We start from the raw sequence: 16,576 nt of genomic DNA on the forward strand, positions 1-16,576 counted from the left end.
GATTGCTCACATTATCCTTATCTCTTGAATTTAGCTGTTCTTGTTTCGTTCTCATTTCATTAGAAATTAATATATCCCTCTCTTTTGTAAACATAAAAGACTTTATTTTATAAAATACATTACATGAAATGTTAACATCTGTGTGAGTATTTATAATTGTGTTCATCCCTTCAGTCTACCTCAGGTGAAAATATATACAAAATGAATTAAATAAAAATGCCTGTAATTATCCTTTCATTTTGTTGACATACATGTGTGCCCGAGACTAGAAGAGAGTCCTGTACTTTTTAGAGTGAAGTAATAATGAAAGTGAAATCTTACATACCTCGTCTCTCATCCAAAAAAACGAGAACAAACAAAAATGTAAAATGTTGGTAGGGAGCTTTAAATGAATACCATCCTTATTGATATTAACTTGCCATAAAGTGTTTCTCCTACAGAAATGTTTTGCTTTAAAGAAATTTAAAGTAAAACTTGCTTTTTGAAAATTTAATGCCCCTGCATGAAATTTAATTTAATTCTGAGTAATTTACAACACTGGGTTATGAATGTATCACCATGACAGCAGGTTGCCAGAGTCTAGGAGTCAGGAGATGTGGCTTCATTAAAAGCACCTCCGGATAATGTCCTACGTTAGATTTCACTGAAAGACAGGAGCTGCTGATGAGGGTGACCTCTGACATCAAGTCATCTTACTATAAACAGAAGGCCGTGGAAAGCCATTGGTCAGAACCAAGAGTGTTTACTATCCAGGTCTCCTCCTAGTTAACCTACATAACTGCACTGCTCCTGGAGCCCGCAGGTTCACACCACAGCAAGGTGCTTTTAAGGCTACCTGTGTGTTGGTTAGAGACTATAAACCTCTCCGAGCATTCTGTAAACCTCTACCCAGGTTTCATTCTACTGACAATGGAGACTGGAATTTATTGGCTGTTGACCTTCACACACACGCACTACAGAACTCACTTCCAAATACAACTGGAATAAATTTCAGGTTTGGGGATTTTGAATGAGGTAAGTTGCATTTAGGTTTTGGTTGAAGCATTATCATTATTATTATGTTCCATGGGCAGTCGCACATTTAAGTGTAGGCAGTTCTATCTCAGAGAAAAATATTTTTCTTGTTAAAATAGTTGTTTAGATTTTTTACGGTTTTTTTAGCACAAGGATGATAGAAGAAACTTGTACATAGGAATTGAGTAAGCCAATCAATTAGAGAAAAGCCCTAATCTGTTTATGGCTAAAGTTTGAAATACACTTCCTCTTTGTTTACTTTATAAAATTCAGCTATTCAAATTACATTATGTTAATGTTGGGAGAAATGCAGGTAACATGATAAGTGATAATAGATTACATTTCACTACAAAACTTTAACAGTCAACTTTGTTTTCCCCTAATAGTACATGCTACTGCAGGATTTTAAAACACTAATACCAGCTATTTAAATGAAAGGCTTTTTTTCTGCATAATTAGTTTTGAAATTTTGTGCTGAATTTGAACTTTTCATTAGAATTTGAGGTGTAGTCATCTCGATAAACATGTCATATTTTTAAGAGAATGTTTCCCTCCATTCATGGAACTATTTTCTTCTGAAACCATAATAGTAAGGTCAAGTTTAATTTTAACTTTTTAAAGAATGCTAAAGTTTTCAGTGAGGTTTACCTTCCTTTAGATGTGTACTGAGCACATACTTTGATTTAAAACCTTGATGTGGATGCCTTTGGTATGCTTTGGTTTAAATTATTTAAATATATCTTGGTGTCTTTCTCAAGAAGAAAAAGTGTAAATTGCTGTTTGGCTGCATCAGAGGGTTGAGATGTGGGAGACTTGTCACAATAATAACATTATTCGTTTTGTTTAAGACAATTGAAGGAAGCTTTGCTGTGTTGGGACTATACTCTTGTGAGAACAACACAATTCAGGTGGAGAAAATATTCTCTGTTCTAAGTATTTGTGAGTACTGATTTACTGTCAGAGGTAGAGAGTTTAGGGAACCTGCTGGAAGAAAGGGAGGATAGATTATCCCAGTCAATAAGTTTTCCTGTTTGGTTTACAGGGTCTACTGAGCATCAGTCAGCACTATCCAGTCCTACTTCTTTTCTGAGTTGTAGGTACTATTTTCTGAAATACCCTGCAATTGAATAGTGACGTTACACTATCCTATTTTGCGTTTTGTTTGTTTTCTAACCGAAAGTTCACTAAACCACTAAAATATTACTTATCAAAAATGACCAATAAATGCAAACACCAGTAACCATATAATGGGTTCTAACTTTTTGCGGGAGGAGGAAGAGAGCCAGAGAGACCAATTTTTTTTTATCTCTTCTTTGGTTTTTCTCTTTTCTTCTCCAAGTTCCTTATCAATTACTCTTGTTAGCAGTTTCAAAATTGTATGATCTAACCTTTTGATCCTGTAGCAACCCTGTAGAGGAAGGTGGTTGTGTGAGTCCAGAGGCGGCACATATTTTGCTTTAAGGGAAATGGTGCAAGCCAAATTTAACAGGTAATGCAGCTGTTGAAGAAATAGAAAAGCCAGATGACTTCCTACGTGTATTAAGGAAACCAGGATAAATTGTCCTTAGAACCAGCTCCCAGAAAGTCATTTTAATTGAGGTCAAAGAGGAAGAAATCATGAGTATATCTCAATTATTTATTAGGTTTACCTAGAATGAGACCTTTGCTACAGATATACCTAATCTATAATTTCTCATACTCTTTAACCCTTGAGCATTCCTGCTGTATGAATCCCTTTTGCATTTAGACTGCAGAGTGTATTTGTTTATGACAGTCCAAAATTTAGGGACATAAAAATTGTGAAATTAACTGACTACATTTTACTTTCATCTAAGGAACAAGCTTCTGCATCTAAAAAATATTGTAATACATTTGTTAGTTTTTAGTTGAAGTTACACAGTTAATGATGCTGTTTCTTCTGGCCACATACTTGTATGCATGAAATGTTTCACATAGAACTGTTTTCTCTTCAGCTCTTAGTTTATAGGTAATTTAAATTGTTTTTTAAAATTTGACTTAATTTGAGTATTTCTTCTCAAACTAATCATATAATTTGCATTCTTGGTGTGTAAATTATGCTACAGTCTGTGTTTTATTAACTCTGCTGATGAAGAATTTTATTTTAGGATTAAAACCTGAGAAAAGGTGATTTGTAATCTCTTTTTAGAACAATAGTTATAGCACAGAGATTTAATATAAAACTACTTTAAAATAGATTTTAAAACTCAAAAATGTTGCCACAATGTTGTGGAAAATATCAGATTCAATCCAACATGCTATGAATACATTTTTTCTTACTGTATAAAGTTTAATTTTAAAAATAAAGAACTTAATGCCAACATTCTTGAATTTTCTCTTTGTAAATGTTGCTATTTTAATGGAAGATCAAGAAGATAAAATGTGTAAAATTCAAAAATATGCCTTTTTTACATACTTATTTTATCGATGTATTGTTCTGGAAATATTTATATTTTATATAAATTAATCTACAGATATATGGAGATATATGTTGTTAAATTTAAAATTGCTTTTAAAATTTTGTGTGCATTCTATCAGTTATTTTTTAAAGTTGGAGAATTTCTAATTTTTTAAAAAGTGATGGTGATACTATTGGGCACATTAGGAGAGTTTTTATATATACTTTGAAAATGTTTTTTAAAGTTTAGGCGTATGTATGTACTTACACAAACATACACACCCAGGTGAACTTTAACAAAACTTTTGCATATGAATTGAACAATTTTATATTGCTAAGTCAGACAACCTTTATAGTTAATTATTGTTCAAATTGAAAAGGTTAGTTATTTATACTTAATAGGCAAATAAATGATGGTGTACTAGAGTATATTACATAATGATTGATATTTTATGTTTGGAAACAAATGATATGTAACTATGCCCTTGGCCAAATTCTTTTGAAGTTTAATGACCAAGATGAGCTGCCTTTGTTAAGTGGTAGAGCACTGGCTTGTCTGGGGTCCTGTTGGGCTTGGCAGATCTTGATAAATGGGTGAGGTTTTCTTAACCTTGTGGCTAAAGCATTCCAATATCTTAAAAGAAAAAAAATTAGAAAGATACAGAAGATGTTGCCAAAAACATGAGCAAATTTTCTCTATTTAGGGGACTAGGGTAAATTTTTAAGATGATTTTTAAAGCAATGTTTGTGAGAATTCAAAGTTTCTGATATGTAATACTGCTGGAATTCTTCTTTCCTGGTTCAGTGCGAAACTGCACAGCAGTCAGCAATTTTAATTTAGTTGCAGAAGATTCTACCAAATTAACATTTTGATCATTAAGTGATAATTCTTTAATTTAGAATAAAGTATTTCATTTTGCTCTTTTTGTTATTCTAATACATTGTAAAGCATTTATCCGTCTTTCTTGTGACACCTGGGATGGCAAAGGAACATATAAACAAAAGGTGTAAAGAAGACCACAATATATGAGGAAGTATCTCTTTAGGTGTTTGTTTATCGTGCACATTTGTGAGAAAAAAAAATTCTTTTAGTGCTTATGTATAGTATTTATGCATAGTATTAAGGCTGGACAGTCTAGTCTTTTTTCCAGTCTTAGAGTGGGGGCTTTCATATGAGCTGTAACATGATATGTTAAAGCATCCTACGGTTCCTTTTGTGGCATTTTTTAAGTACTGTGTTAGCTTTGCCTGCCCCACTGGGTAATAATGAAAAAATATACCATTAGAAGGAGTTTGAAATTTTCCTAAATAATTCGTAAAGCCGATATGGCATTTATGGCAGGTGAAAAAGGACTGTGGCATAGCTAAGGAGAAAATGCTTTGTTTTTCTGTTATTGTTGCTAAGTTGCTTTTTGAATGTATTCAGCCTTGCTATGAACTCTCAAATCGTTTGGAAGCTATTGTGACAGTTGTAGTTGATGAAGAGTTATAGACTATAGGAGTTTTTCCACTTAAAACATAATTCCTCCCTAGTGCATGATTTTGTCTAACCTCCCTCCCCCAAACCAGGGTCCTGGAAGGCCCTCGCATTAAAGGCCAGAAATCAAGTGAGATCTTGCCTGTGACAGCCCAATACTAAAGGAGTAAAATAATTTTGGCTTCAGGTTTTTGGTGGTGGATTTTTATTTATTAATTCTCTAACTCCACTAGTCTTAATAGGTATGCTATTTTGTCTACTGTTGCGCTTAAAATAGAGTATTCAATTGTATCTTTGATGCGTAGCAGTTAAACAAGGGTTATGGCAGGTTTTCTTTGAATGGAAGTAGATGCAGACTTCCAGGTATGCAGTAGAGTCCTCTCACTTTTATAGTAAATAAATGGTGGTTTGGGCTTTTAGAAACACGGTTTTGGGGTTGCCAGGGAGAAGCTTGGTTAAGGAATGAAAAGAGGTTGAAAAGTGATACAGTAAGAAAATGGAGGAATAAATAGACTTCCCTAACTACATGAAAAGAATTTCAGAAATGTGTACATTTTACAGCTGCAAGATCTTTGTTTCTAAGGTAAACAAAGACACTTTATTAAAAGTTTTGTATTATTTAATAATTAGATTTCTACAAACTGTATTTCTAAGACTTTAATTTTTTGACCACGATTTGGCAAAATGACATTTTATTTTCCTTGAAAAGCCTCTCAGATTTGTATGAACCTGTTAAAACAGAGAGGTATTTTTTGAAACTCTTGGTGACAACTTTTGTGTTCCAAAGATTTAATGTTTCGAGATTTAAAAGTCAAGAAGTGAATTTTAACATATGTGAAAGAGGCCGGGCGCGGTGGCTCAAGCCTGTAATCCCAGCACTTTGGGAGTCCGAGACGGGTGGATCATGAGGTCAGGAGATCGAGACCATCCTGGCTAACACGGTGAAACCCCGTCTCTACTAAAAAATACAAAAAAACTAGCCGGGCGAGGTGGCGGGCGCCTGTAGTCCCAGCTACTCGGGAGGCTGAGGCAGGAGAATGGCGTGAACCCGGGAGGCGGAGCTTGCAGTGAGCTGAGATCCGGCCACTGCACTTCAGCCAGAGCGACACAGCGAGACTCCACCTCAAAAAAAAAAAAAAAAAAAAAAAAAATGTGAAAGATAGAAAATGAGTCATATTGAGAAATGTTGACACATTTTTAGCCAATTGAGAAAGTGCATCTCCAGGTTTATATCCCTATGGTCCTGGCAGTACTCCAATCTTACGATGATCTTCACAACATAAATCATATTCACTTGGATCCAAAAATAATCATAGGTTATCACAGTAAAGTGTACATCTTGTGGGAAGTCCTTGAGTGGTACTAATTTTTAAACATTATATTTAGGATATGAGCATATATTTTCTTTCACAAGTGTATGTAACTAAACTTTGCAATAATTTTTAGTAAAAGCTTATATTGTAAAAATTGTTTGTTTTGCCTATTTCATGTATTACATTAGAACTCAATTTTTAAATTAATACCTACTTTTACATTTTTTTATGTTCCTTCATACATTCCTGAGGTCTGTAATAGGAAAGGACATATGTAATAGGAAAGGATATATTTTAATTCGTATGTATTCAATGCTGCTAAATAGAAACCAGGATGATATAGGGCAGCCCATTGAACTCTCTATCAGTCACTTATCAATGTTTTAAAAAATTAATGTGATAAGGGCCAATGAATTGAGATGCATTAAATAAGAATATGATTGCTATTCCTAGAATAAAGCTGGGATAATTATTTAAAATACTTTTAAATTCCATTATTTAATTTAAAATTCAAATATGAACAACTTGTAAGTATTAGAAAATATGAAAAATGTCATGTAACCATGAATATTTCAAGAAGTCTTTTATTTTCACTAAATTAGAAGCTAAAGGTAACTAAAGTTAGATACCATTCTGCTTTATCAGGCAATAATTTATAACAACCGAGTCATAAAATTCATTTTATAAAGTATACATTCATGTAAGACTCTAGGCATTGATATACTACAGTTTTTTGAAATAGATATCACTTAGATTCACATCTTAGAGTATTCACATTTGAAATGCCAACAAAGCCAACAAATCTAAATTGTTGTTGACAGTAATTCTGTATCATTTTTCTATGTTTACAAAGAGTTTGGCATGCAATAATCTATAATATAATCTCCATTTTTGGAAAAAATATTTTTATATCTGCTTATCCATGTTTTCCTTAATCTATAATGCATTTAATCTAATTTACATTACGTTTTATATTTTCTATGCAGTTCACTGAAGAAATAGTCTTATCATCCATAAGAATAAGTATTAATAAATTATTCATTACATAAGCAAACTTTCATCTGTGAAATTTTTATCTAGAATTTATAGTTGCTGAATCCATCTTTTGTTATCAGTGTATAATATATCCCGACTCATTTTTATTATTTTTATTAACACTCATTTCAAAACAAAATGAAGTTCCAAAAGAGATCTTTTGAAAGTGTCTTCTTACATTATTCTATTCTTTACATGTTTTCTTCTCATTAATGTTTCAGGATTTGTAATCAGAACGATTCACTAGAAAATAATTGGGATAACCGAGCCCAGCTATTTTAGAAGATGATAGATATAATAAAAGAACCTAGCCGGACGCGGTGGCTCACGCCTGTAATCCCAGCGCTTTGGGAGGCTGAGGCGGGTGGATCATGAGGTCAGGAGATCGAGACCATCCTGGCTAACACGGTGAAACCCCGTCTCTACTAAAAATACAAAAAAAAAAAAAAAAAAAATTAGCCGGACGTGGTGGCCGGCGCCTGTAGTCCCAGCTACTCGGGAGGCTGCGGCAGGAGAATGGGGTGAACCCCAGATACGGAGCTTGCAGTGAGCTGAGATCGCGCCACTGCACTCCAGCCTGGGCGACAGAGCGAGACTCCGTCTCAAAAAGAAAAAAAGAACCTTGCTGTTATTTGCAAACTTTTTTTATTAGTTAATTCTCCTCAAAAGATTGTGAGCTTCTCAAAGCACCTGGTGGTTTGGAAACATTTAAAAAATTAAGGTTGATTTTTATATATGAATGTAATAGTCATAATTCGAAAGATTCCAGAAATTATGGCATTTTCTATATATGTTTTCCAGATATTGAAATTATTAATTATTCTTCATACCAAATCCCACATTCTTTATAATTTATTTTAAAGTATACTTCATGTTATTCATGTAAATACAACCTAAAAAACTTGAGGGGTGAATAGTATTGTGAAGGAAGAGATGCATAGTATTGTGTAATAAGAGAAATTATATTTAAAAATAATTGTCTGACTAATGTAATAATATTGATCAGTCCTCTCTACTCCTTTATTCTGCTTTATTTTCTTCTTAGCAATTACCACTGCTTGCGTTGTATTCTTTGTTTACCAGTTTCTTTATTTCTTGTATGTCTCCTCCACTAGAATGCATGATCAGGGCAGACAGGTGTTTGCTGGTCTAGGTCAGTACTGTTCACTAGAAAAACTATACAAATCCTATGTGTATTTTAAATTTTCTAGTAGTCACACTCGAAAAGTAAGAATCAACAGCGGAAATTATTTTATTTGACACAGTATGCCCAAAATATCATTTCACTCTCAGTATCAAAAATACTAAGATATTCTACTTCCTTTTTTTCATAGTAAGACTTTGAAATCTGGTGTGCTTTTACACTACCAGCACATCTCAGTTCAATTCAGCCCCGTTTCAAGCTGTAAATAGCCACATGTGGTTAGTGGCTCCTGTGTCAGACTGCTTACGTCTAGTTCATCTCTGTGGCTGGAACACTGCCTTGGATATCTCAGGCATTCAGTAAAGCCTTGCTGAATGAGCAAATCTTGATGTTTTGGACGGAAAAAGAAACAACCCAGAAATTGTTTTTCACATTAGATTTTTTTTTGGCTGTTTTTGGGGTAGTGACGGCGGTGGATGCTACAGATATCTGGATAATTTTTTTCAAAACTACTATTTATTTTGCCTACATGGAGTTTAAATGTTACTAGTGCTTGATAAAAACTGGTTACTTCAGTAGTCTAGTTTAAAGGATTCCTTTAATGACTGATTTAATTGTAAAAGTTACTAGTAGATTCTTCTTTGAAAATTGTTCCACAGAACTTTAATTTCCATTCTTAGTTTTAAATGGGAGATATTAGTCAAGGGTACAAACATTTTGCTTACGCAAGGTGGGTAATTCCCAGAAATCTACTGTACAGAATAGTGCCTATTGCAATATAGGCACTACTGTTGTATATTTTAAAATTCACTAACAGAGTAGATTTATATTATGTTCATACACACACACAATTTGGGAGGAAACTTTTGGAAGTGATGGATATGTTCACAGCATAGATTACAGTGATAGTTTCACAGGTGCATTCTTATCTCAAACTCATCAAGTTGCATACATTAAATAGGTCTACCTTTTTGTATATCAATCGTACCTCAATAAAGTGAGATTTTAAAAAGAAAGAAAAGTAAACTAATAGAAACAACTGGCAAATGTAGCATAGGAGAGAATGAAAGGCTTGATGTGTGGCCTTAAGTTGTAATTCCAGCCTTGCTAATGTTAGCTGTGGGATATTAGGCAAGTTGTTGAACCTCTTTGCACCTTAGTTTTCTTGTTTTTAAGAGGAGGATTTTATTCATCATACCTGTCTTCATGCATTAAATGAGATTATATATAGACATAGTCTAGCAGAGTGGGAAAGAATATTTGCTTAATAAATGGCAGTAATTATTATTGTTATATAATTGAAATCAATTTTTTAAATATTAAGACGTTTTGATCTTCATTTTGAACATTTTTAATTCATATGTTTATGAATTGTAGGTTCTTCATAGGTTCTGGCTAAAATGCCCTCATAGGTCTGAATTTGAAATCTGCTACATAACTTGCTTGCAGGTTAATGTTTCTGCTTCTCAGTGTTACTATATGGGAACTAGGAAGAAAATTGTATATATGTAAGCACTGTGCCTGGCATGTAGTAAACACTCAACAATTTTAGCTATTATTCATCCATTCCTTCATCTGAAAAATTTAGAATTTTGATATTTGTGTTTTCATTGAATACTAATAGTTACTTTTCTTAAAATAGTTAAACATTTAACTCCTTTTCATGGTGCTTGGAATTTTCCTGTATTTTTATAATTTCTCTGAAGAGATATTGCATAGGTTAAAGTTCATTTTATTGCAGCAAGTTGCAATCATTTACGCTATCCATCCTTTCTCTCTTGGTATGTGTGTGTGTGTTGTATGTGTGTATATATATATTTCTATAGAACAAGTTTCAACTTTTTTTTTTTATTTGCCCACCCCCTGGTGTGTCTTGTGAAAACCAAGATTTGAATTTAACTTTTTGGCATGAAATTCTGACTCATTTCTTGGCCTGCTTGTTTTCCACTTTATTCAAAAACACATTCAGAAGTAAGCCTGGGGTGATGGTGCATGCCTATAGACCCAGTTACATGGAAGACTGAGGCAGGAGGATGGCTTGCACCAAGGAGTTTGAGACTGTAGTGCACCATGATTGCACCTGTGAATAGCCACTGCACTCCTTCCTAAATGATAGTCATTGAAGGTTCTATATGTTTTGTAAGAATATTCTTATGTAGCATATTATGGTTCAGCACTTGCCATTTAATGAAGTCTCAAATGGAAGAGTGTGTTCAAATTATCCATTTGCCTCTAATTCTATGATCAGAACACTAGAAATATGTTTCTTAATGATTCCTTTAACTCCTCTACCTTAATTCAGAAATAAGATAGGGTTTTGAAGTAATTTGAAGATGTCATAAAATAACCTTTTTTGTCTTCGGTATATCTCAACTTTCTTTTCAAGTACAGTTAAAAAGATCTGATAATATTCTAGTTAATACTTCAATCAATTACAATATTCTGTCAATTCTGTCTCAGAAGTGTTTGTCAAAAACACCCTCTCAGTTCACCCCATGGCTCCTGTCTTAATTTGGGTCTTCACCATCTCTCATTGACAGATTGAATGGTTCAAAGTAGCATTTGGGGAGCACCTGCTCAGGGCTGGGGATATGATGATCAGAGATCAATGCCATCTCTGCCTTCATGGAACTTCTGCTATCCCTTTTGTTGCATTAGGCTTTTCCCAACTTTCAGCCCTCACTTCATCCCCCTTCCACATTAGCTTCTATAGCATCTCTACCCAGTTTGTTTTTTTTACAACCTTTCAATGGTCTTTATTGACCAAAGGTTAAATTCCAAATTCTTTGCCATACATAAGGGCTTCATAATATGCTTCCTCTGGCAAACTTCTTGATACTGAAATACCTACCATTTCCCACATGCAGTCTTTGAAGACTCAATTCAGAACTCACTTTCTTCATTGCCTTTTCCATCTTCCTTTGGCTGGGTTAGTTTGTTCTATGAACACTCACAATACTTTAGATAGACTTCCCCTAGAGTAGTCATGGTATCCTAAATATTATTCTTCTCTCATTTGATCATGAACAAATGAATGAAACCCCTAAAAATAACCACTCTGATAAATGGTTATTTTAATATCTAAAGGAATTTCTAATTCATTCTTTCATCACATGCCTGTTAAGCATTGGTTGTAAGTCTGGGACTCTGTGGGGACTAGATAGAAAAACCCTGTAGATATGTTCTCTGCCTTTACTGTTACTACTTTGTGAATAAATTAAAACAAGCAGAACTTTCTGGTAAGTTCTTTGGGGTAATTATGCTTTGGACAGCTGTGGGTGTTAAAGACTAAAAAAAAGTTAAAGGATAGGAAGCTTGTCTGGCTCTGACTTTCAGTTGGGAGCATATATCTAGTTTGTGGTAGTCTGGAGCTTCCTCAGCCAGTCCCAAAGTCCAGTCATCATGGTCTTGAAGAAAGTGACATTCACCTGAGGATAATTTCTATGTATTCATTGGGCAGTTCATATAGTTTTTTGGTGATAAATCATAGGCAAGAACCAGTGGGAAGGAAGGTTCTTTTTTTTTTCAGATATCCTTTCCTTTTAATTCTTGTTTTCCTCAGACAAATTTAATGGACATAAGACTTGTGGGTTTTGGAGTGAATTTTATGTTTACATTTTAATAAAAGTATTTTCCCCCTCCCCACCCTTTCACCTTTTCTCCTCCTACTCCTTATTCCTCTTCCTCCTCTTCTTCTTTTTCCCTCCTCTCCCCCTCCCTCCCTCCCTTCCTCCCTCCCTCCCCTCCCTTCCTCCCTTCCTCCCTTCTTTCCTTCTTTCCTTCTTTCCTCCCTTCCCTTCCCTTCCTTCTTCCTCCTCCTTTCTTCCTCTTCTCCCTCTCCTCCTCCTCTTCTTCTTTCTCTTTTTCCTTTTCTTCCTCTTCTCCCCCTCATCCCCTTGTCCCCCCTCCTCCTCCTCCTCTACCTTCTCCTCCTTTTTCTTCTCCTCTTCCTTCTCTCTCTGAAACCATTTTATTTTTTTGCCCCTCCATCTCATGGTACTGATTACTATGTTAAGGGCATAGAAGACATTACATAATAAGACAGGATGACAATCTCTTTGCTGGTCAGTTTTATTTTCATATTGTGTGAAATCGTTTTGTATACACAAGATGCAAAAGAGACTACAGAGTTAATCAAGAAAATAATTGATTTCCCAGATTATAAAAATGTCTGGACTTTGTATTAAAAGCAAAAGACAGGGATTTTTGAAAATGTAGGGTTTTTGTGAGTTTGTTTTTTAAGCATTCTTCTGAGACAGAGGAGGAAAAAATTACTTTGTGAGTTGGAAAGACAATGCTGTATCTTCAAAGCGTAAGACTTACTTTTAAGTGGTACTGTTCATATTGCAGTTCACATTGCACACATGTTCCTCATAGTGTATATTCAGTAGAAGTTTTTTTTTTTTTTGCTTCCAAACCACGTATTGGAAGTAAAACTCTTTGGATTCCGTAGGTTGCATAGTTAAGTTATTGAAATATGAACTCCCAGAAATAGTGGGCTTATAAATGTATATTGTACATTTTTCATGTTAACCAAGAGATTTTTGAAGTCTACTCTACTCTGCATATACTTTTAAGATCATAATAATCAGATATAGATATATGTGCTTGAAGTGAAATTGTGGAAAGCTATGGGTTTCACCATCTTTAGAGATGTATCACATACTTTTGTCCAGAAATAGGTAGCGTGCCCTAGAAGTATGAGATATTCTCATCCTTTACCTCTGTGGGTTAAAAACCACAAAGTTGAAATATAGTCTATAGGATATACTGAAAATATATGTGTGAAGCAGTGCTAAACTTAATTGATATGTCGAGACATACATACAGCCACTAGACTGAGAAAATGAAAATTAGTGTATGAACATTTTAGTTAATGCTGTGCTTTGCCTCAAAGCCTGGTGTTTATTATTATATGCTTTTAGTAGGAGACAGAAGCAGTATCAATTGGAAAAACATTTCTTAGTGGATTGAGAACAGTATAGCTTTCTAGTTCCTAAGTGGGAAACCTGGTTCTTTGGTTTCTTTGTTCCTAGTTAAGCTTGTCCCCAGTTATTTCAGCTGAACATTTTACATACTAATGGAGTCCAGGGAAGTGTATTTGGCAGCTGTTCATGGGATAATAATGAAATACACTATTTAGTACTGTATGCTGCTGCTGTAAAGTGTGGGGGGTATTTTATAGAGAACTTGGTGAACAGAGCTGTATCCACTTTAAATAGTGTGTGAACCTGAGTGAGGAAGTTGTATTTTCATGTGAGAATAACTAGTACTCTTTTCTTACAGGTAAAGAAAACGTGCACAGAATCAGATGTTTCAGAATCTCAGAATTCCAGGTACAGTAAAATAAAGACCAAGACTCCACTAAGGAGAATTGCAATTTTGGAGCACTAGTAAGATGTTATACATGAGACACAATTGTGATTTGAAACATTGAGCTTCTTGAAGAACTTATCTTTATGGAAACTGTATATCATGCTGGCTAGTGTACCACTACTAATAATATTAGTAAAAATGACTGTGATTGAAGTCAGTTTTAAGGAATCATAGTGGAAATATCTCTAGAAATACATGAAAAAAAAAATACCTTGGCATTAAGTTAATTTTCATTTTTTGTTCTAATTTCTTTTTATAATGTTTTGAGTCTAAAATTGTGCCAGATACTGAATAACTGTCAAATCTGTATTTACAAAAAATAAAAAAAAACTATGATATTTCTTTTTCTTTGCAGTGAAACATTGCTAGATTTTGAAACTGTTGTCAAATTAGGAAACTCATAGTTAACTTTGGCATTCTCATTTGGGTTGTTTGGAGCCTGTGGAAATGATGAATTAAAGTGGTCAGACCACTTCATATAGGAATTTAGCACCATTTAGTTGTTTGTGGTTGAACCAGATGCCCAACAGATTTTTTTAGACCTACACATTTTCATTGCTTTCATTTCAAAGTCCAGGCTGCAATTTTGAATGGATAAGTAAAAGTATCATAAATACTGTGACAATAATAAACACATGTTCTTACTATGTTATGAGTGATATGACTTAACCTATTTGTATTCAATTGAGAGATGGGTCTCACTTTACCTTGTCCTACTTGCTCCAGCATATAGTGCATGTAGTGATTTTCTTGGTACATCAAAGCATTGCAGATCTAGGTAAAATGTTAATGGCCAAGGCCAAGGCAGGCGGATCACCTGAGGTCAGGAGTTCAAGACCAGCCTGGCCAATATGGTGAAACTCCATCTCTACAAAAATACAAAAATTAGCCAGGCATGATGGTGGGTGCCTGTAATCCCAGTTACTCGGGAGGCTGAGGTGGAAGAATCACTTGAACCCAGGAGGCGGAGGTTGCAGTGACCTGAGATTGTGCCATTGCACTCCAGCCTGGGCTATAGAGCGAGACTCCATCTCAAAAAAAAAAAAAAAAAAATAATGGCCATTATGTTTTTCTTTTCTTTTTGTAGAGTATCTTATGTATAGTTTACTTATAGTTTGAGTAACTCTTGCTTTGTTTTATTCAGTTTGATATTCCTATAATTGATCTGTACATATTATATTAAAATGATTGCATATGAATTTTCCCTTTGGATCATGAAGAATATATGATATGATACCAGATTTTTGATCTTCGATCTTTGTTCTATATAATTAGTTATCAAAATGGAACTAACTAATTTTAGATTATTGGAGTATTAGGAAATGGATGAACCACTAAATGTTTTCCTACAAAGCAGAGTAGTTCTAGGATGTGCGAAGAGAAGGGAAGACTGGGGCTCTATTCCTTGGAGGCACCTCCTTCCTAAGTATTTGCAGACCTATATAAGTGACCTACTTATGACTTGCTTTGTAAGGATGATATACATAATTAGATAATTTTTGCAAGCAGCTGGTCTTGGAAGCTAGGAAAAACAGAGCAATATAATCATCCTAATTATTAATATTTCATATCAAAATTGTTTAGCTTTGAGGCTACTCGGGATTTTTGGACAGATAATACTATGCTTAAGTAAATTTTAAACTAACAGAAAGCAATCAAACTGATTCATTGTTCATAGTTGGTATCATTAAGTTGGAGAAGAAGTAGAAAGAGTTCAGAGCTCAGTGTATTTAAACCTGGAATTAAATCATTCTTTTTTATCTAGAAAATCCCAGCCCATGTGGCCTTAAAAATATAATTTTATTTTTAAGAAAAAAATAGTTATTTTTAAAGACTGCTTAAAATATATTTGTCATTTAATAATAAACGTCTCTGTAAATGGAAAAGTAGCCAGAGCTCCTGGAAATCAGCAGTTAGTTGCCATGGATTAGCTGCTGCTTAAAGTTTCCTAATCTATAATATAAATGGGTAAAATCAGGCAAATCAATTTCTAAGAGCTTCATAACTTTGTACTATCAAAAACAAGCAACAAATACAATAATTTTTCTTAAAACGTGAGATGGAAAGACCTTCAAGAAGACCTAGAGTCATTTGGTGGTTCAAATTTGCCCAGACATTTTGATAGTAACAGGTCTCCTCTCCTGACCGGTGGTGCAATGGCCCATCTCCACACTCTGGTCAATATCTATCAGTAACATAAAAATGTGACTGTTCTTGGATCCTGTATTTATTCACCAATATTAGGTCTGAGAGTGCCAGAACTGGCACTTAGTCAACGTATTGATGGAACACCAAGGAGAGAATAAAAATATACTGATGAGCACTCAGCACAAAAAGGATACAAGAATTTACTGAATAGTGAACAAATCAAGGAATGCTTAAAATAGCATTTATTATATTCATGTACTGAGATTCAGTTTTTGTAACCTGTCAAAAAACAAAAAAATGACAACCAAACAAGAAAAAATGACTCTAATATAGACACTGGATAGCATTATTTTAATACATACATATATGGGTACATTCTTTTTTGCTCATTAAGAACCACAGGGCCGGGGGCGGCGGCTCATGCCTATAATCCCAGCACTTTGGGAGGCCGAGGCGGGCGGATCACGAGGTCAGGAGATTGAGACCATCCTGGCTCACATAGTGAAACCCCGTCTCTACAAAGAACTCAAACAAATATACAAGAAAAAAACAAACAACCCCATCAAAAAGTGGGGAAAGGATATGAACAGACATTTCTTAAAAGAAGACATTCATACAGCCAACAGACACATGAAAAAATGCTCATCATCACT

The 16,576-nt window shown here is 34.4% G+C and overlaps 1 protein-coding gene across 8 annotated transcripts in view; it reads left to right on the forward strand.

Moving 5' to 3' along the window:
- EYA4 (EYA transcriptional coactivator and phosphatase 4) overlaps nucleotides 1–16,576 on the forward strand; it is a 291,807-nt gene that overhangs the window by 132,297 nt on the left and 142,934 nt on the right. For all 8 annotated transcript variants that reach the window (XM_023230726.1, XM_023230727.1, XM_023230723.2 and 5 more), the window contains one exon: nucleotides 13,686–13,735. In XM_023230726.1, coding sequence (XP_023086494.1) covers nucleotides 13,686–13,735 — 50 coding nt within the window. The remainder of the gene's footprint in view (nucleotides 1–13,685; nucleotides 13,736–16,576) is intronic.

The sequence above is a fragment of the Piliocolobus tephrosceles genome, chromosome 5 (genome assembly GCF_002776525.5).
Source record: "Piliocolobus tephrosceles isolate RC106 chromosome 5, ASM277652v3, whole genome shotgun sequence".
NCBI classification, from domain to species: domain Eukaryota; kingdom Metazoa; phylum Chordata; class Mammalia; order Primates; family Cercopithecidae; genus Piliocolobus; species Piliocolobus tephrosceles.